The sequence below is a fragment of the Pholcus phalangioides genome, unplaced genomic scaffold (genome assembly GCF_987345545.1).
Source record: "Pholcus phalangioides strain wild (caught in Gottingen) unplaced genomic scaffold, Ppha-v1.0 ptg000016l_1, whole genome shotgun sequence".
Classification (NCBI taxonomy): domain Eukaryota; kingdom Metazoa; phylum Arthropoda; class Arachnida; order Araneae; family Pholcidae; genus Pholcus; species Pholcus phalangioides.
In genome coordinates this window covers 13435480-13456175 of record NW_028301609.1, presented here as the reverse complement: position 1 = coordinate 13456175, position 20696 = coordinate 13435480, and the positions used below count along the sequence as shown (strand labels likewise).

At 36.9% G+C, this 20696-nt stretch overlaps 1 protein-coding gene across 1 annotated transcript; it reads right to left on the bottom strand.

The window, feature by feature from the left end:
- Window positions 1-771: 771 nt before the first annotated feature.
- SmB (small ribonucleoprotein particle protein SmB) lies at window positions 772-15391 on the bottom strand. Its single transcript, XM_089245660.1, has 5 exons — window positions 15267-15391; window positions 13118-13381; window positions 5721-5826; window positions 2274-2558; window positions 772-960 (listed from the first exon to the last, which is right to left on the bottom strand). The coding sequence occupies exons 1-5, from the start codon at window positions 15267-15269 to the stop codon at window positions 920-922; spliced, it is 699 nt and encodes a 232-aa protein (XP_089101786.1). The 5' UTR covers window positions 15270-15391; the 3' UTR covers window positions 772-919.
- Between the last annotated feature and the right edge of the window lie 5305 nt (window positions 15392-20696).

The window sequence follows — 20696 nt, the reverse complement described above, 5'->3', positions numbered from 1 at the left end:
CACTATTATCCTTAATTTGCTTGTAACATCACGTAGAAAAAGGGTGCACAACTTCCAGCCTGCGGGTCAAACAAAACCTGAAAATGGGATCTATCGGGATCGCGAAAGAAGTCCAGGTATAAAAGTATCAATGGCCACACAACACGACCAAATTTCGTTCATGGAAATCAGGATCCATGCATGACATAAATTATCGCGAACAAATTGTCAAAGGAAAGTAATGTTTCCAATTACAGCCAAAAAAAAAATTGCCAACATTGGTAATTTTCTAAGCCATCAATATAACCTCCAATCTTGGTTTGAAAAATTCAAGTACAGAACCCCTCTCAAAGGATGAATACCCCCTTCAGGTGTGGCCCCCCTTCATTTACTGGCAAATATAACACATTTCCCCCTTATATTACAAAAGTATGCATTTCAAACCCGATTAACGGTCACCCCCTTTTATAGATTTTTTTTTTTTTGCCCCACCAGTGTCTGCAAAACGAGGTTTTGCTGTAAACCTTGTTGAAAATAAGGGAAAAACTGGGCATTCCATGAAAAGGTTGAGACAACTGAAATTACGGGAATATCCTATAAAATAAGGTCACATGGTCACCTTATCCATTAGTTTCTGGTCTGCAGGCTGAAATGATTGCACAATCCCCTGACGTAGTATATTTTGTCAAACCATCAGTGATCTCTGGCAACAATGTAATCATTAAAAGAAAATAAATAAATGCTCGTTTTTTTTTGACACTTCAAAATAAATATCACGCAGACACAACTGAATAATACAAATAGATGTGTTTATCAATACATGTCAAAAAAGAAGAAAACAGTACATTCAAGACGATAAAATGGATGAATAATCAACTTTTCGCAAAAGTTCCACATCTGCAGAATTCACATCAGAAAGTACTCGTCAAGTACTTGCCAATCAACCTCTAGGTGGTGGCGGTCTCATGCCGGGAGGTGGACCTGCAAAATTTCAAATTTGCACGTTAAAGTACAAGCATAGTGGCAGCTGGTTTCAGATTCGTTAAGTCAGTGCCATTATGGATTGCTTAGACAATGTGAATTTCAGGTTTTTTAACCGATGCGCAAGGGCACAGACTTGCAGAATCAGAAACCAGTCTCCACTACGTTCATACCAGTCTTAGGAGCCAAGTAGCATGGTATTTCGCTCAAGATAAACAGCCTTAATAACGTGTACTTTTACTTTTTACGTGTTAAAAGGCATAGAATAATGAAATCAGAAAATTTTGTGTCACCCCTTAGACTCTCAATTTGGTAACCACATTTAGAAAATTTTAGGTGCCAATACTGATTTCCTGGTTGCCATGGCAACCTAAGATTTGTTTGGGATCTGGAAATTTTGCTCTTGGTATGTTTCGCACCCCAGAAATTTTGCCTGCCCTGACAGTATGAGACCAAGTGATCAGGTGAGTGAATGTATAAATGAGTGACTGCATGAGTAAAAAGTGATTGATCGTATGAGTAAGTGTTTAGTGTCTGTATGGTTGAGTGAATGACCATATGAATAATCAAGTGAGTGACCATGAGTGACAGAGTGCCTGCTCGAAAGAGCGCCCGTTTTCATGATAAAGTTAGTGACCATATGAGTGATCAAATTAGAGACCATATCAGTCATCGCCGTCGGAGCCGGGGGTGCAGTGGGTGCTCAAGCACCCACGGCAATTTGTGACATGGATACGAGCACCCCCAGCATTGATACAGAAATTAATATTTCCGATATAAAACTAAAGACGAGCACCCACAGTTTCGAAACACTTTCAACGCCTCTGATATCAGTAACCACATTCACTTGGTCTCATACTATCAGACCAGACAAGGCCTAGACTCTGTCCCTTCCGGGACATTAGCCCTTTACCTGTGCGTGTTGGGCCATGATGGAGATGATCATATATGGTCACCCACTCACTTGTTCACTGGTAAGGTCATTCATGTAATTAATCCACTCACTTGGTCATTCATGAATGGTCACTCACCTACCTGCTCGGTGAATCATATGATCACTTACCCACCCACTTGATCAATCTTACAGTCATTCTCCCAATCACTTGGTGACTCACATTGTTATTCACTCATATGGTCACTTACCCATCCACTTGGTCAGTCTTAGTGATTCACTCATGCAGTCATCCAACAAATTTGGTGATTAACACAGTTCATTCATTCATTTGTCCAGCCCGTCTCAATATGAAAAACCTTCAAACTAATTCACGAGTATCTGGTTCACAGAGATAAAAATACAGAATATAATTCCTTACCTCCTCTCATCATTCCAGGTGGTGGACCTCTCATGCCGGGCGGTGGAGCTCCCATACCTCGACCCATGGGAGCACCTGGAGGCATTCCTCTACCCATCATGCCAGGTGGTGGACCCATCATTCCTGGAGGCGGACCGCCTCTGGGCACTGGCGGCCCACCCATCCGAGGAGCTGATGGCGGAGGTCTCATCTGTGGCGGGCCACCAAGAGGCGTCGTCGGCCGCGTTTGTGGAGTCATCACCTGAGGAGAAGGTCCACCGACTCCTCGTACGGGACCTTGCAAACCTATGCGTTAAATCATACATGATAATAATTACGTAATCCTACAATTATTTATGGCAGTTTGTGACACAGCAAAATATACAAGTACAAAATATACGAAGCTTTACTTGCGTGACTATCAACCAATTGGTATTTCGAGTGAATTCATATGACTGGAAATATGTAAATTACCAACAAGCATTTCTACTGAATTGGTACATGTCGGAATGCGTGTTCTGAGTATACGTGTAGCCCTTTGTGTTTCCTGGTGGTACTGTCACCTATTTTCCATATTTTGAAGTAAAGATGGTAAATACTTGAATTTTCATGTTATGTAAGTATCACGTTGCAGTTCTCCCTGCTCTCCGCAGGGAGACTTTTTTAAATGGGGGGGGGGGGGATCAGCTCGCATTCATACCTTGAAATACTGGAGGAAATCAAATTCAGCCGATCAACGGGGGTTTGAACCTGGATCCTTATAAGATTTTATCCTCTGAAGACAGCACCCATAGTGCGTTAAAATGCATTAGGAATTTCCCATGTATTTCTCTGCTTGTGAACAGGGAAAGTTTAGACATACATTTCAAAATAAAGTAGAGTATCAATACTTCAAGGCAGGTTACACATGAATTAAATAATTTTTTTCAAAAAGAAAATCATTGATTCAAATCACAAAATTTAAAATTAGTTTTTCCTTTACATAACTTTAATGATATTGAAGTAAAAGTAACCTAGTGTGGTAAGCACGTTATTGGTAAAGTTTGTGGTTAAAAGAAATATAGAAGGATCGAGTAGAAGGTGAATATAGACTAAAACTTAATCTCTAGATCCAACCCTTTCTTTACTCATCACCAAAGCATCTCTGAAATCTGATCCCCCCCCCCCCCCCCCCCCCCAGTGAAAGTTCATAAGTTCCATAAAGTTTTTTTGGGGGTTTTTCCCTTTCAAGTGCGAGAAACATTTTTTTTTGCTTTGCCTTCTTAAATTTTAAAACCAGGGGTCTCTGCCTCCCCACCTTCCTGTTTATTTTCACTTAGGCCAGCATCACACTATAAAAGTTTGATAGATATGTTATACACAACTTGAAAAAAACCAATAAGCCTATTGGTTAATTCGCTTGAATATAACCGATATGCTTATTGATTGCATTTTTCAAGTTTAATAAAAACTTTTCTAAAACTTTTAATGTGTAATCTTAGTGTAATCCTGGCCTAAGTCAAAAGCAGTGGGTCTTAGCCAGGGGTACTCTAAGAGACTTCAAGAATAGAGGGGGAATCAGTGAGCATGGATAAGAAAATCAACTCATTGCTTTTACATTGCTGTACAAAAAATATTTTTAAAAAGAGTTTGCAGCCTTCATTTTTCTTCATGTTATTGGCACGGGGGGGGGGGGGGGGGAGAGAGAGAGAGAGAGAGAGAGAATCTATAGATTTACTTTAATCCACGCAAGTTCTCCATGGAACACAAAACATTAAGAACCCTTGGTCAAACCCCTTTCACTCAAAGAGAAAAATAGATTGAATCAAAGATATTGTTTAAAAATCAAAAATTTGAACTGATGGCAGTTCAGAGGGTTCCGAGCCTTCATAGAAAAATTTAAATTGCTCCCCCCCCCCCCCCAGTTGGCGATTGCAACTCCAGATACAGTGAAAGAAAGCAGTTCTATCTCTAGATTTTGTGCATGGAAAAAATTGCAGAGAAAAATATAGGGAGCTAAACTTAGATAAACTGCACTAAGCATTTGCAATGCATAACAATGTGGCACTAGGGTTCCCCTGATTAAAAACTTAGGAATTATTTTTAAGCATGAAGCCTTGAATTCTATGCCCTGATTGCCGATTTGAAATAATAATAGATATTATACCAACATAAATATTGCTAAGCTTTAGACTTCTTTACTTTTCATATTAAAGTTTCGAGTTTGCTCTTTTTTTAAAACCAAAATGCATTAAATCTGGGAAAGAATAAAAAAATATGTAAATAATTAAGCAACATCATGTGCAAGTAGGAAACACATCGTAATAAATGCATCCATCAATTGCACCAGAAACAATCTCGTCAATAGAACTTGCTTATTTAGTTGATGCTGAATGGCCCTTTGGTTGTACATCAAGTGAATCGAGAAACCTGAACCATATGTGATGCTGAGTTGCCACCAGGCATTCACTTTCATAAGGGTGGGGGGAACCCTCATGTGAATAAAAGCACTTATCTATATAAGAAAAATGTTACTCCACGAAGTTAATTTGGGCTCAATGATCTTTCATGCTACATAAACAGATTTTTGATTTTCACATTTCTTGATTGCAGTTCGTTTCTTAGTTTACTCATTAATGCTGAATTTAATTTGAGCGATTAAGAGTAAAAAATCAGGTGATGTGAAAATATGCATCCTTAATGATTAACAAGATTTGTTTCAATTAATAAGCAGTCAGTGAATTGTAATAAAAAGAAAATCAGATTTTTTCCATACTTTGGTCCGAGGTAAACAGGAGCAATAGCACCTCAGATTACTGAAAACTTGGATTATCCAATAGTAACAGAAAACAACATTTACACACCTATCAAGACCCATAGACTTCGGTTAATGGAAGCTGACCGGAGCTTGATACAGGTGTTTTTTTCACACACAAAAAATTTATAGAAGGGCTTTTAAAAAAATCCTGGCCTGAGGATTCACAGAAGTGTAGGGATTAAGATGCTTTCAAACTGAAATAACATTCATAGGGAAAATGGAACGAAATGAAATAAAACTTGTTCATGAGGAAAAAACACATTCGGAAAAGGAATTGTGAAAAGTTTCTTCATGTTGTAGAATATCTGAAACCTTGAAGTTTCAAGACTCAAATTATAGAGAGACCCTACTGTAGATCAAGAAGAAAGACTGCTTGAGTACACTGCTGCATATTATGTACAATTGTGATCCTGAAAGCACAGCATCCTGCACATAAGAAATGCTCCCAGAGTTTTTTCCCTACCGATTAAAGGACTTTGATCAAAGTTTGCACAACATTACTTCCAGTTGTCTTGAGGCGATCTGCCTATGTCTGTCGAACAAGTGCGTTTTATACTACTTCCCATGAAATACACGGAATTTTGTTCTGTATGACACAGCCTTGAGGATTTACTGTACAAGAACATTATACACGAATACATAAAAGGATGAAGGTAATGAATATATCTTACCAGCTGGAGCTACGCCAACGGGAGCAGCAGGAACGCCTCTACCAGCAGCTCGTCCAAGGCCAGGTCCTGGTGCAGCGCCCGGAATAGGTACCCTAGGAAGACCTTCCTGTAGACAAAACACAATGAATAACAACATTTACAGATCTTTCATTGAAGATTTTATGAATCCAAGAAACTAATAAATTTTACATGCACAAAATTCAACCACTTTCATACCACAGAGAATATCAAACATATACCAAGAAATTCACAGACACATAACATAATTAAGCCAGTCCTTAGTTTATCATAAAAATTTAAGTTGCATATTTGCACAGGCATTAAGAGTTCACAACATGACACAGTTGACAGCACTTAAGAACAGAACGGACAAATATCATAGCATGGGAAAAAATTGGTTTATAGTCATTGAGACTTCAAATAATGTTAATTTTTTTTGCCAAAAGTTTTTTTTTTTTTTTTTGCATATTCTGCATCTAAGGTTTCATAAAACTTATTTTTATTGCTGTAAATTGTCATTATCAGGCGGCAAGACTATGTAGAAGGTGTTCTCTCTCTCTCCCATCCATTTGTTGACAAATATTTTCGCACTTAACACATTCATTGCTATGGAAGAGATATCTCATCTTCCAAGAATGTAAGAGAGCACTACCGATGAATCAACTCTTTCTCTACATCAGGGTTGCCATTTTTTCATTGTCCGGTGATTTCTTTATTAACTTTTCAGTGCATCCAAGTCCATATTATTTTTCGTTCAACTCGAAACAAGAGATTTTTGCTCTAATGGTATTCATTAAAATGGGAATCAATTGTATGTAAAATAGTTTAAGAACAATTTGGTTTATGAACACTCAAAATGACTTTAATCCTAAAGAAGTATATATTAATATTTCAGAAGTCCGAAATTTTTTTTCAACAGAATTTGGTTGAAAAATTATACTTTAAGAGATATTATATTCAATTACTCATTATATTCAACCTCTTTATGATCACTGGCGCAATATAATGTCCAAACACCAGCGGAATAAATTCAAACAAGTTCTGTATGTTTTTCCCTCTCTCTTCATTGTAAAGGTTTACCCTATCGATGGAAGTTCCCTTTTCTTTCCCTCTATATTCCTCTTGATGATTTTTTTCTGCACATATAATGTATCTTTCTACTATATATATGTAACAGTGAAAGAGAACACATAGGGCTCTAAAAAGAACTCTCATCTACCTTATCTATTATACTTTCTCCTCTTACATTTTTTTTCCAACGTGCGGTTAGGTTAGGTTACCAGATTCATCACTGATTTGTTAAATAGAGACGATCCAAATTTCTCGCCAAAAGCTTGTATGTCAAGTGGTTAAAATTTCTGTTATCAAATACGGCTTTTTTCATCCGTAGCTCTGGAGAAAAGAACTTTTCCAAAGATGTTTTGCAATAATTATCTGACACGGAACTAACAATCAGTGTAGATTCTGGAAACAACATTGTTTTATGATCCTACAATTATACAGTTCTTATTTACAAAGCTTGGCAGCAGGTGTCTTACAGAGAACGATCAATATTTAGCTTGGAGTATATATATTGTGGCGAGATAATATTGCAAATGGAGATTTTAAGGGCTTTTACGCAGAGATCATAGATTATTCATATTCACGAAACCAGTCTGCCCTGACATAATTTCCATTCCTTCTGCATTTCATCTCTTTCGAATTATAGTAATTTCACCAGTGTTGGTTTGATGATAACCTTTGGTTATGCCAGGGGTTTTTAACCCTTTTCAGCCGTGACCCAAAATCAACAAGATCAGCTTTGCAACCCATGGGGTACCGTTAATTTTTCAAAATTAGTGAAACCAGTGATTTCTAAGTACATTTGTAACAGGACTGTAAGTGGATTTGAATGACCCATCTCAAAAGCCAGTGCAAATCAAGTTTGGGTCATGACCCCATAGCTCAAAAATCCCTCACTGTTAGCGGATTCGAACAACTTATCTTGGAAGCTATTGTGACCCATAGGTTGAGCACCTCTAGGTTATGCACAGGAGCTGTTATAAAAGTTCACACTAGAAATCTTTGGAGTCTCAAGAATGGATCAGGTCATAATCAAGTTTTTTAGCAGAGTAAAACTTTGATTAACCACCAGTTTCTGTCATCCGTCATCGTCTAAAAAAATATGGAAAAAACTGCAGGTTTTAAGGTTCGAAAAGATGGGACCACGGCTGATATTTTCAATTGCCCTGCTTGCAATTGGTAAATCCAAAAAACCATGTGCTTTCAAAAATAAATATGAACTCATTGCCTGTGAACTATTATGTACAGGGTTGGGTTTTTGACGTCAAAAACTGGTTTAAACCGTCAAAAACCTAAATGAATGCCTTTTGATAATGTTTTGAACATAATAGGTGTACAACATGATGAAAAACTTACTTTTTGGCATATTACAATGTTTTATTTTTAAACATTAATTTATTACAATAATTAAAACAAAATATTAATTATAATTTGCACTTTTGAATTTTTCAACATAAAGAGCCTAGAACATATAAAATATAATTTTATGGTTTATTTATCTAAGCTACTCATTACTTGTGTTCAATTTGTTAAGTGGATTAGAGCTGCTTATTCAAAATATGTATGATAGGGCATCAGGATTGGTTTTTGACCCCAGAAACTAACTCGGTATTAAAACTATCAAAATCTTACTGTCAATGATGTCAAATAGTTTTTGTTAACTTGATAGATATGTTAAATAACAAAATACTTACTTTTATTTAGATTAAAGGGTTTTATATTCAGAATTATAATTACTGAGGAAAAATATATATTTTGATATTTTAAATTTTCTGATCTGCCCAAAATTTTATTCCATATAAAATTTCTGACGCAGCATCTGTTAATGCACTAACTAAACTCATTTATTTTCGCCTGAAAATTTCTTAGATCAGTGTGTATAAATTCACACAGCTTTAAAGAGTATTTTCAACCAAAGCAGAGCTGACAAGACTTGATACCCAAAGCATTTGTTTTGCACATTTGAATACTTCAATTGGAAAACCATTGCATTATAAATACTAGTAAATGTACCATATCATAGTGCAAAAGTAAAAATAAACCAAGTTTGACATATACAAGCTAGCATTGCCAAATTAAATGACATTTTAGTCCTACAATTTAGTATTTTGATCACTAGATATATTTCAATGTTATGTGCAATAAGAGTATTGTTTTAAGTATCAGTGGTTATCTAGATAATTTAATAATAACAGAAATCAACATTACATACATGATGTAATAAACTTTTTTAAACACTTATCTGTTGTAAAAAGAGTACAGCAGATAGTTTATATCAATGCATATATATAAGCAGTTGAAGAAATTTTGGAAGGTCAAGAATCATCTTGAATCAAAGAATGTCAAATCGTTCCACAGTTTTCCATTCAATGTTCATGTTATGCTTTATTCAAATTTTATAAGAAAAAAAAACCATATATTGTCCAAAATAATTCAGTCGGGAGTAGAAAATTATTTTAGAATCTTGTTAAATATTGATTCTTTGTATAACATAGTCACTTTAAACATTACATGCAATTAACGTGTGCATTTTCATTGGGAATTTTTATATCGAAAAGCAATATTTGAGGTTTTTGACGGAGGGTTTTTGACGTGCCATGTGTCAAAAACCTGCCAACCCTGATTATGTATGCCCAAGGCCGTAGTGAGGGGAAAGGAGTGTCTTGTCCCCTCCCAAAATGTGAGAAAACGACTGAAAAAAAGGGGAAAGATGGCCAAATTTATTGTTCTATCCCTTTTGTCCCCCCCCCCCACTCCGAATGAAATTTCTGGCTTCGGACCCGATTATACCCAAAAAAAGAAAAGGCTTGGATGAATGAAATAGTTTTTTTAGAACAGTTCCACAATGTTTTTGTGCTTCAAGTTAGAGCTCATATGGCCAAAAAACAACTGCTGCAGGAAGCGCTACTGTTAATGGACAATGCCCCAGACACGCCCCTCTTGTGAACTCAAAAATGATGGCAAAATAACATGCCTCTTTCTCCCAGCGAATACAACTCCACTTATCTAGCCGATGGAACAGGGCATAATTAAAAATATAAAGCAATGTTACAGAAAAGCTTTTATCGAAGGTTTGTTTCCATCTGATGATGCCATGACTGTCAAAGAATTTTGGAAGAGATACACAACAAAGCATGGTATTTTCAATATCGTCACTGCCTGGGCTGGCCTCATACTGAAGTTTACATTGATCATTTTGTGTGTAAAATTAAATAAAATATGTATGTATTTTTTATTTTCACCCAAAGCCGTAGGGAAATCACGTACTGTACATATGTATTACGGGATTTCTGTTATCCCTATTCGGTTATCCGTCACAGCCCTGGTCCAGACGGTGAATCGAAGTTTTACTGTACTAAAAAATCTGATTACTATGTATAGAAACAACACAGCTGTCAACTTTGGAGAATGAGGGAAGGTTTTCGTGTGAATCAAAACTCTGTACAAAAATATAAATCAGATTTTTGAACAACAATGTAGGGATTTTCATTAATAAAAAATAAAATTGTGAGGACTTTTTTCCCCTTTGCAAAAACATGGCATTACACAAGCCATTGCTGATTAGTATCAAGTCACCATAATCAGTAGGGTAAATTACTTGCCACTACTCTCAAATCAAATCACAGGAACAACAAAATCGCCACCGGGCCTGAAACAGGACATATGGTTAAAGTAGAACCAAGCCATTTTACCAATTTCGAAATGGCTGAATCGTTGCTGTCTGTTTAGCCAATTTTGCTTTCCCCACTGCAAATGTTCTTTTGCAATTTAATGCAATAGCAACAGTCTTTTTGCCAGGTAAATATTTTCTCCCAAAAGCTGGGATTTTCTACAATTATGGTCAAAATTTGTGAGATTGAAATTCTTTTTGGGAGTTCGGATTAGAGAAATTTGGGAGCCTCCTGGAAAATTTATTTATTTCTACAATAATGTTGGCCGAGGTCTAAACATGAGAATGCGGTTGATGACAGAAAAAAAGTTTTATATTTTTTGAAAATATAAATGGCGTGGGTGAATCAACAACAGTGGAGGGGAAAGAGTTCCAGTTAGAAATGGTATGTGGAAAAAAGCTAAATTTAAAGCAGTCGGTGGAAGCGGAGATAGGGTTTATCTTAAGTGTATGATCAAGTCTGCTGGAGAGATATGTTGGCTTGGAAATAATACCAGTGGTATCAAAATTAAAAAGACCATGGAGAATTTTAAAAAACATGGTTAATCGAGAAAGAAGGCGGTGAGTATTAAGAGGGAGAAGATTAAGTTCACGTTTAAGTTCAGAGACAGACACATAGGAGGACCAACTTCATAGATAAAACAGGGGGATTTATTTTGTATTGATTTCAGCTTCTCATATTGCTAGCAGTGTAGGGGTCCCAAATTTCAGAGGCATAGGAGAGGACTGGAAAGATATAGGTTTGATAACAGAGGAGTCTAACATCACGAGTAGAGTGTTTTAGATTGCGACAAAGGAAAAAGAGTATATTGAGACATTTTTGATAGATATAATTGATGTGTTTATTCCAGCACAGGTCTGCAGAAATGATAATACCAAGGCATTTGTATTGAGAAACCTGGGATATGGAGAGTTATTGAAGGAGTATGAAAATTCGAAAGGTGAGGTCTTAGGGGCCGGTAAAGTATTACGCAAGCAAACTTTTAGCCATTTTTGACCCCCCCCCCCTTGTCAGCAAAATTTCGTTATCAGCTCTGCCCCTCTGAATCCTAACTCATATTATCATAAAGGGTGGCTGATGACGTAAGCATTATCCAAACACCCCCCCCCCCACTTGTCATCAAAAGTCAGCAAATCGGAAACCCCTCTTCCCCCCCCCCCATCGATGATGCCGTAATACTTGAACAGCCCCTTACGTGAAATCCTCATGAGAACCGTTTTAGAGATGTTGAGAGGCATTTGCCATGTGGAGCATCATTGGGAAATAGAATTGAGATTGTGTTAGAGAAGTTCTTGGTCTGACTAGTGAGTTATGGTGCGGTAGATTACGCAATCATCGCAAAAAGTCCTGTGGTACAGTTGAGGGTTTCAGGGAGGTCGTTAATATATATTAAGAATAGAATTGGGGAGATTACTGATCCTTGTGGGGTTCCAGAATTTACGGTGACCAATGGAGAGTTGTGATCTTTGAAATGGACATATTGTTTGCGATATTTTAAGAAGGCTTCCAACCCATTAAGTAGTTGAACGTTTAAGCCGAGGGTGGAAAGTTTAAAAAGTAATTTATCGTGAGGGACTTTGTCATATGCTTTTGAGAAATCTATGACGTCAGTTTGTAAGTTTTTATCGATGGCAGGTCATGGATGAAAAGGGCCAATTGAGAAGAGGAGGAGAGAGAATGTCTAAAGCCATGCTGATTAGGGAAGAACTTAGAAGGATTGGTTTTGAGGTAATTTGGTAAAGAGTGAGAAAGATATTTAGTTTTTTGAGAAGAGATGAGGTCTGTAAAGTTTTGGGTGTAGGCATAAATTGCGTATTTAAGTGAGTGGGATTTGTTTGATTTGTATTTGAAGGCTGTACTGTGAATTTTTCTCTTTAGATGGATATCTCTATTGATAAATGGGTTAAAAATGTACTTAGAAAAAAGAGACTTTCTTACTGGGAACTGTAGCTAGGCATTTGAGGACTGTCGATTCGAAAGTGGCCCACAAGGTGTGAATGTTATTGGAGGAAGAAAGCGATAAGAAATTGGAGAAATGGGAATGAAGAATATTTCACATGAGGGGGTAGTTGGCCTTATTAAAATATGGTTTGGTATTAAGTTTATAGGAGGGAATGGATTGCTGAAGGGAAAAATCAATGAAGGGGGTTTTATGGTCCGAGCAACCCTCGAAGATGGAGGTGTCAAGAACTGGAATCTGATTGGAAGTGGCAATGATATCCAGAATTGAACTAGAGTGAAGTGTAATTCGAGTTGGTTCTAAGATAGATTGGACAAGATTGAATTAAAGGAAAATGTCAAGAACTTTATTATTAATTCGGTGGTTGCCAGAGTTAGAATGGATATTTATCCAGTCAATGCCTTAAAGGTTCCAATCTCCAGTGAGCATTAGGGAATGTGTAGGGGAGAATTTTTCAAGAATAAGTTCAAGTTGGTCGAAAAGATGTAGATCTGGAAAGGGAGGTATATAGAGGGAAAAAATGGCTAGGGGAAAACAGTTTGAGTGATGCCATTCAGCTGCAACTGTGACACTTGGCAGCTATGAAATAATAAATTTTTTGTATCTTGATATGTTAGCATTCAATAATTTTTCTCAAAGTTAACGATCATTGAAAATAGGAATTTTTTTACATGTAAAACGGACTGAGCATACAGTACACATACCTCAGCGGGCGGTGGTCCTTCAACGGTCAATGACACAATGTTTTCTCCTCTCAGCAGAACCAGTCCGAGGACTCTCTTCTCTTCTTTCTCTGTGTCTTTGTTTTTCTTGGGCTTGATCTTCCTGAACTCTTCGCAATCCCCAAGTATGAGGTTCATGTGCTTGTCGAATGCCTTGAAAGTGCCAATGAAAATACGGCTGTCTTGCAATATAACTTTCATGCGAAAGTTTATATGCTGCAGCATCTTATTATTCTTGCTGATCGTCTAAATAAGAAAAATGGAAAGATAATGGCAATTTGAAAGTAGCGATAAGGCCAGGGACAACAAAAAATGCATCGATCACATCTCAATAAAGTTTCAGAATGTGGATTTCGATAATTTGATAGATTACTCCCAATTCCTCTGAATAAAACAATTTTTTCATTCCCCCTTCAAATTCATTTCACTGAGAATTACCAAATGAGGAAACAGGTAGAATTTGTACAACCTCATATTAATTTGGTGTCTGGCACAGTAGCCCATGTGGATAAGATATTCCCCTAAAATACTAAAGGATGTTAAGTGCGATACTCGATTCATCAGAAACATTCCTGAGATACAACCACAAATGCGCACCCGTACACTTAAGTAATCTGGAACAGCGCCCCAAAGTGATATGTAAATGTGCCAAAGGACAATTGAGTGATTCTGGATTGTGCCACTTCGTTCATTTCCACAAAATTAGGTAGCGGGACAACATGAGATTCCTGAGGACCAAATAGGGCAAAGGCCGATGGGTTGAGCACGTATGAACTGTAGTATAGGTATAATAATACCTAATCCCTTTTTGGCAAATTTTTTCTTTTGGCTAGAAAAATTCTTCAAAGCATGACGAGAAATTGTCAAGAGTGGAAAGTCACGCTTTCCGACACCGTAACTGCCAAAGAAAAAAATCACCAGTACATTGCCAAAAAAAAGGGATAATGCTATGGCTGTTAACCCTCTGGCTGCTCATCCCGCGATTTCCACGGGCAACTTATCGCGAGAAAAAAGTCGCCAAAGTCGTGGCGGACCATACTGCATCTGTTCCCTTAAAAGTCACTTTCCTTGTATTTGCCAATTTTTTTTTGGCTGTAATTAGCAACTTTACTTTGCATTTGAAAATTTTTTCAGTGACTATTAGCCCCCATATGGATCCCAATTCACTGTTATCTTTATGAAAGAAATATGTGGTTCAGTTAGGACTGTCTTAAGAGCATAATGGACCCCCCGCCAAGTGATTTTTCTGAGGCCCTACCTGGCTAATTCTCAAAAAAAAAACCAGTTATGTTCCGGATATTATGCTGAGGTGAACTCGGAAAGAAAAGTCACCACGCCTAAGCTGGGACACGAACCCAGGCCCTCTTGCATACCGGGCAAGCATGCTACCGTCCCAGCGGAGACGTGATGACTTTTCTTTCAGAGTTCACCCAAGCAAAATATCCGAAACTGTTTCCTTGATATATCAGGCTGAAAAAAGGCCATCTATCTCATTCTAAATTCTCAAAAATTTGAACCGTCTCTCACTCTCATTTTTGTGAGGCCCTCTTTTCTTGGTGCCTGGGTGGGCCCGTGCGTTAAGACAGCACTGGGTTCAATCTATCGTGCTTTAGAGTACATTGATACTTTTCCATCAGAACACCTACCACGGGTCGAAGGGTGTGCACCTCTGTTGCGCAAAGGGATTTACCATTGTACTGAATACCGTTGTGGTGAGGTTTCACTGTATGCATATGACAAGTAAACCAACTAGTCAACGCTCGTTATAGACCCATCCTATTACAACGACCGGCAGGATAAGTCCCAAATGTTTTGATATAACGAATAATCCGTTGTTCCTTTCGGTTTAACGACCCTGCAATATAACGCCCATTTGTCGGGACGATGGGGGGGGGGTCGTTATAACGAGCGTCGACTGTACTTCAATGGGACACAATTCAAACCGCTTTGTTTATTATATAGATATACACGTTACAATTCATCCCATCAACTAATATGAAGATTCACATTTAAACGCAACGTCGTCCCGTATTTTCACTTGTAATGAAATTGGCCACCATTGACATTCATTAAGAGTGACGCAATTCAGTATTTGAATGTGAGGATAATGAGAAAATTTAGGCTCCCTTACCATTTTTACCACTTTTCACAAAACCTGTGCAAACAAAACCCGGCACGAAATGACTACACACACACGCCGCGATATCGGGATGTTGTGCACGGATTGTGATGCCAACTCTGGAAAAGTAAACTTTGCACCCTGCATAGCAGAGTTGCCAGATCCTTAAAAAGAGCCTTAATTATTTCAAGCCAAAAAAACATCTCCAAAAGCCCTTGAGCTATAAGTAAACTGAAGAGCCAAAAAAACTGGTACAGGCATGCGTATGCAAATAAAGAGATATGGAACCAATCAGAGTACGGCGCTGTGGTCGGCAACGCCTATATAACACAACAAGTGTCTGGCACAATTGTTAGATCGGTTACTGCTGCTACAATGGCAGGTTATCGAGATTTAAGTGAGTTTGAACGTGATGTTATATAGTCGGCGCACGACAGATGGGACATAGCATCTCCGAGGTAGCGATGAAATTTGGATTTTCACGTACGACCATTTCACGAGTGTACCGTGAATATCGGGAATCCGGTAAAAAATTAAATCTACGACATCGCTGCGGCCGGAAAAAGATCATGCAAGAACGGGACCAACGAGAATCATTAAACGTGACAGACGTGCAACCCTTCCGCAAATTGTTGAAGATTTCAATGCTGGGCCATCAACAAGTGTCAGCGTGCGAACCATTCAACGAAACATCATCGATATGGGCTTTCGGAGCCGAAGGCCCACTCGTGTACCCTTGATGACACAAAGCTTTACGCCCCGCCTGGGCCCGACAACACCGACATTGGACTGCTGAGGACTGGAAACACGTTGCCTCGTCTGACGAGTCTCGGTTCCAATTGTTTCGAGCTGATGGACGTGTACGGGTATGGAGACAACCTCATGAATCCATGGACCCTACATGTCAACAGGGGACTGTTCAAGCTGGTGGAGGCTCTGTGATGGTATGGGGCGCGTGCAGTTGGCGTGATATGGGACCCCTGATACGACTCTGTATTCATGTCCATTGTGCATTCCGACGGACTTGGACAATTTCAGCAGGACAATGTGACACCCCACACGTCTAGAATTGCTACAAAGTGGCTCCAGGAACACTCTTCTGACTTAACACTTCCACTGGCCACCTAAATCCTCAGACATGAACATTATTGAACATATCTGGGATGCCTTGCAACGTGCTGTTCATAAGATCTCCACCCGCTCTTACTCCTACGGATTTATGGACAGCCCTGCAGGATTCATGTTGTCAATTACCTCCAGCACTACTTCAGACATTAGTCGAGTCCATGCCACGTCGTGTTGCGGCACTTCTGCGTGCTCGCGGGGGGCCCTACCCACGACCACCTAGATAAGGTCGTTATCTAGGTGGTCGTGGCCCTACCAAAGCCTCCTAGATACAAGCCTGAAACATGTTTTCGTGACGTCACAACCCGGGTCCTACCGCGTACACGCTTCGCATTTAAAACACGCTACCAACATGTATTTTTTGGTAATTAGAAAGAAAAATTGACGATTTTTTTTATTGCAATTATTACCTAGTATGGTATACGGAAAACACTGAATGTTAAATTAATGAATAATAAAATTATAAAAAGAGGTAATTTAACAATTATTAAAAAAAATAGGGTTTTCACAAATTCTCTGCCAACACGTATTTCTAGGTGTTTTTTTTTGCTCCCAAGCAAATACTTTTTGAAAAATCAGGCAATATATATTTGACTTTTCATTTTTTTATTTATATGACATTACAATTTGTATTTAAAATAAAAGGATACACAGGCAATGTACAAAAATAAAAACAACAATGTCATTAAAATATTTTTTATTCACTGAGCTACATTAATATTATCAATTCTAATTCAAAGGGAAATTAGTTGTTGCTCTAAACATAAAATTTTTGTAAATGTCCAAATTTATTAATCTATGAGGGGAACTTCGAAAACACATATCGAAACCCTGATGGGATTTCACATTATGAAAAGTCTCTTGTTGCGTGTGTGTGCACTCATTTATAAAATTTCCATAAAATAAATTTTAGTTTCTAATTTTAAATGGTGAATTGTGAACACTTAGAAATAAATATTCAACTAAAATTCCGAAAATAAAATGTTAACATGGAGTCAATGTTTTTTTTAAATGTTAAGTTTCAAAATTAAAAAGGTATCTCCTGAAAAATGCAAAACATTTTTTTCATGTCTACTCAAAATGCACATACTTTTTTTTTTTAAATACTCCAAATTTAAAAAATAAACTATTCAATGCAATATTACAATTGTTTTATAGAAGCAAGTTTCTTTTAATCGAAGAGTTCTTTTACGAGGTGTCATTACTTTAAGCATGGCAAAAACTATACACTAGTAGAAATATTAAAAATACTATTTAATCATTTATTTATTCTAAATTTTTTACACATGTTCTTGATTATATGTGCTATCCTATTGCTGGTATAAAGTTATACGTATCTTAGATACTTAATTTTTTGTAAATTTAAAAAAAAAAATTCATTAAAAACAGCTTGCGCACATGATAAAATATAACAATATAATTGAATAAAAATTGATTAAAAATAAGGAAACGTTAATAAAGGAAACTTTTCAATTCACGAAATGAAGCAAAAGGTTGAGATTTCATTGACTCAATCTTATTTAAAATTAAATTTTAAAACTTAAATTTCAAATTCCAAAAATTTTTAGTAAACAATTAATTTCAAATAAGACTAAGTCAATAAAATCTCAACATTTTGCTTTATTTCATGAATTGAACAGTTTCCTTTATTTTTAATCAATTGCATTGATGTCATGGTATTTTATCATGCATGCAAGCTGTTTTAATGCTTTTTTTTTTTAATTTATAAAAAATTAAGTATCTAAGATATGTGAAATTTTATACCAGCATAGGATATCACATACAATCAAAAACATGTGTAAAAAATTTGGAATAAATCGATGGTTAAATAGTATTTTTAATGATATTTCTATTAGAGCATAGTTTTCCACAATGTTAAAAGGTACGAGACCCCTTAATTGAAGATTTGGTGTTAAAGTTATCATTTTTAGTTTTTATGTAATTATTCAGGAATACTTTAGGTATTATTTTGATACAATCATTAGAGACTTACCTTGAATATTTTACCTTTGAATATTATACTGATGTCAAACTTTTAATTGAAGCTTTCTTATAAAATGTTCCAAGCTTAAAATAATAATTACACAAATTTTGGCAATTATCAAACCAACTAACTTCTCAATTTCAAGAAGTTCACAACTTCAGCACTTTTCGTGTTTAGATGTTTCACGTTTGAATTCTGTACCATACGCTAGGACACCTACTTTTTGTAGCAATACTTGAAGTAATATGCATGAGGTAATATCAGTTTATTTGAATTCCTCACAAAGCGATATGAAGCTGGATTGGTGAAATAAAATATTGATGTCCATAATATCATTTCTGAGTAATAGCGAGCAGCTTTCATAAAACTCAGTTCCAACTATTAATGCAGAAAGAATAAATTCACTTATTTTACCATGAAGTAGTACTCTGAGTTTTTTCCTAGGAACCACTCATAAGAAGACTCAGCTACAAGATGATTATCGAGCGAGGCAGTGACACTCTTTGAATTGCTTTTCATTGATTTCATTATTTTTCCTCCGGTGACTTTCTTTTAATTGGTAACTTTGTCGTTCCTTTCTAAGTACGACGAGGGTTCCATTCTGTCTTTCGCTTCCCCTTGCAGTTTGACCTACCGCTGCAAACACAGCAGCACCTAGACACCTAAAAGAAAATTTAAAATGTTACACGTGTAGTATTTATAATATTCAGCATATAGGCAACAAAATTATTGAATTATAAAACATTCTGAATAGTGCAAGAATGCTTACACAGGGAAATGACTCACATTTAAATTTAATGGTTTAAAATTCAAGTTGAATTTGCAAACTATATTATTTATTTAAAAAGTAGCCTATCCCTTCATTAAATTTCACGTCACTCAGCACATTAATAGATCTGAAAAATGTGCTCCCATGATTAAACAAGTGGATAAAAACTGCTCTCAATGCAGGAGGAAATAAAATTCCGGCACGAAACAGCAGCGAACATATCTACTTTCAAATTAATTACGCAAAATAGTCAGAAAAAATAAATATTTCAGATATACCTCGGCGGAGTGATACATTACGGCTTGTACTTCTAGGAGGCTTTGGCCCTACACGATATTAGACTAGCGGCTAAAAATCCGACATTCCCTGGCGAACTTGGCCAATCCCAGAGAAGCGGAAGTGAGTTACTCTCGAACCGATCGTTACTTCGTGTACAATACTTCGGAAACTGTTCGGAACTTCCAATGCGCAAGCGCGTTCTCGTAATTTTGTAATATTCTGCGCTCTTTTCTCATTTTTTTCTGGCTCTCACCTTTATGTTTTTCCATCAATATTTTCTAAATAGTTCTCTTTTTTCCATCAATTTCCTGTTGGTTTGGGTTCATGTATTTGAGGTTAATTGATTTTTCTTTTATAATTATTTTTCCTACATTGTGTATAATTCTGTTTTTATTTTTCCTGCATTAAGCACATTTTCTTGTAATTATATTTTCTACAGTAAGTATACTTTCCTGCAAAGAAGGATAAAAAAATCTGAAAATCCTCTCCTTGAGAAAATTCTACGTACACCTATGCTTTTCTGTAATTAACTATATGTTTAATTTCTGTCAACCCCTTTTAAATATGAATCAATAGAATTAAAGAAATCTTTGGGATGAAATAAAATAGAATTTACAATGTCTAAGTCCCAAATGTGAAATTTTGTCATAAAACTAAGAGTGGGGCGTGAATCTCCTTGCACACAAGTGGAATTTCGAGGCATTTACGCACAACCGAGCCCCTCTTGACCATTTTTATTTTTTTCTCCCTACCCTTTCTTCCTTTTATTTCCTTCCTAAATTTATAAAAGTAAAAAGGACTGTTTTCAGATCAAATTGCTGAAGTTCAATTACTTTACTGCAAAAATGTCAGATTTTTTGGGGGGAAATACAGTCAAACCCCACTAGACCGAAACTCCAAGAGACCGGAGAAATCACTTCGTAATAACGAAATTTCGTTACAAAGGAATTCCAGATTTTTATATAGTTCCTATGAAAACTTATCCGGGGATTAGAAAAGTTTTCGTTAAAGCGATATTTTTTTCCTGTTATAATGGTATTCGTTAAAATAAGAGTTGACCGTATTTCGTCTCAAACAATTTTTTTACGTGTATATGGAGGCTGCATGGGTAACAGGGCGCATGGCACTTTACTGGCGAGCCGTTAGAGACCGAACTGTACATTTCTAAGGGGAAATTGCTAGGCGGGAACTTTGTTTTCACCCAGTCACGTGATTTCCTTGCATTCGATGTCGCTGTCGTACCGGCGGCTGGATGCTGCTCCCTCCAGTAATGTAAGCTCGATGG

Excerpts from the sequence above, each read along its gene's own strand:
- SmB (XM_089245660.1), bottom strand. Across the intron at positions 5,827-13,117 it reads AAGGACCACCGCCCGCTGAG|GAAGGTCTTCCTAGGGTACC; the intron begins GTATGTGTACTG and ends TTTTGTCTACAG. Across the intron at positions 961-2,273 it reads ACCTGGAATGATGAGAGGAG|GTCCACCTCCCGGCATGAGA; the intron begins GTAAGGAATTAT and ends GAAATTTTGCAG.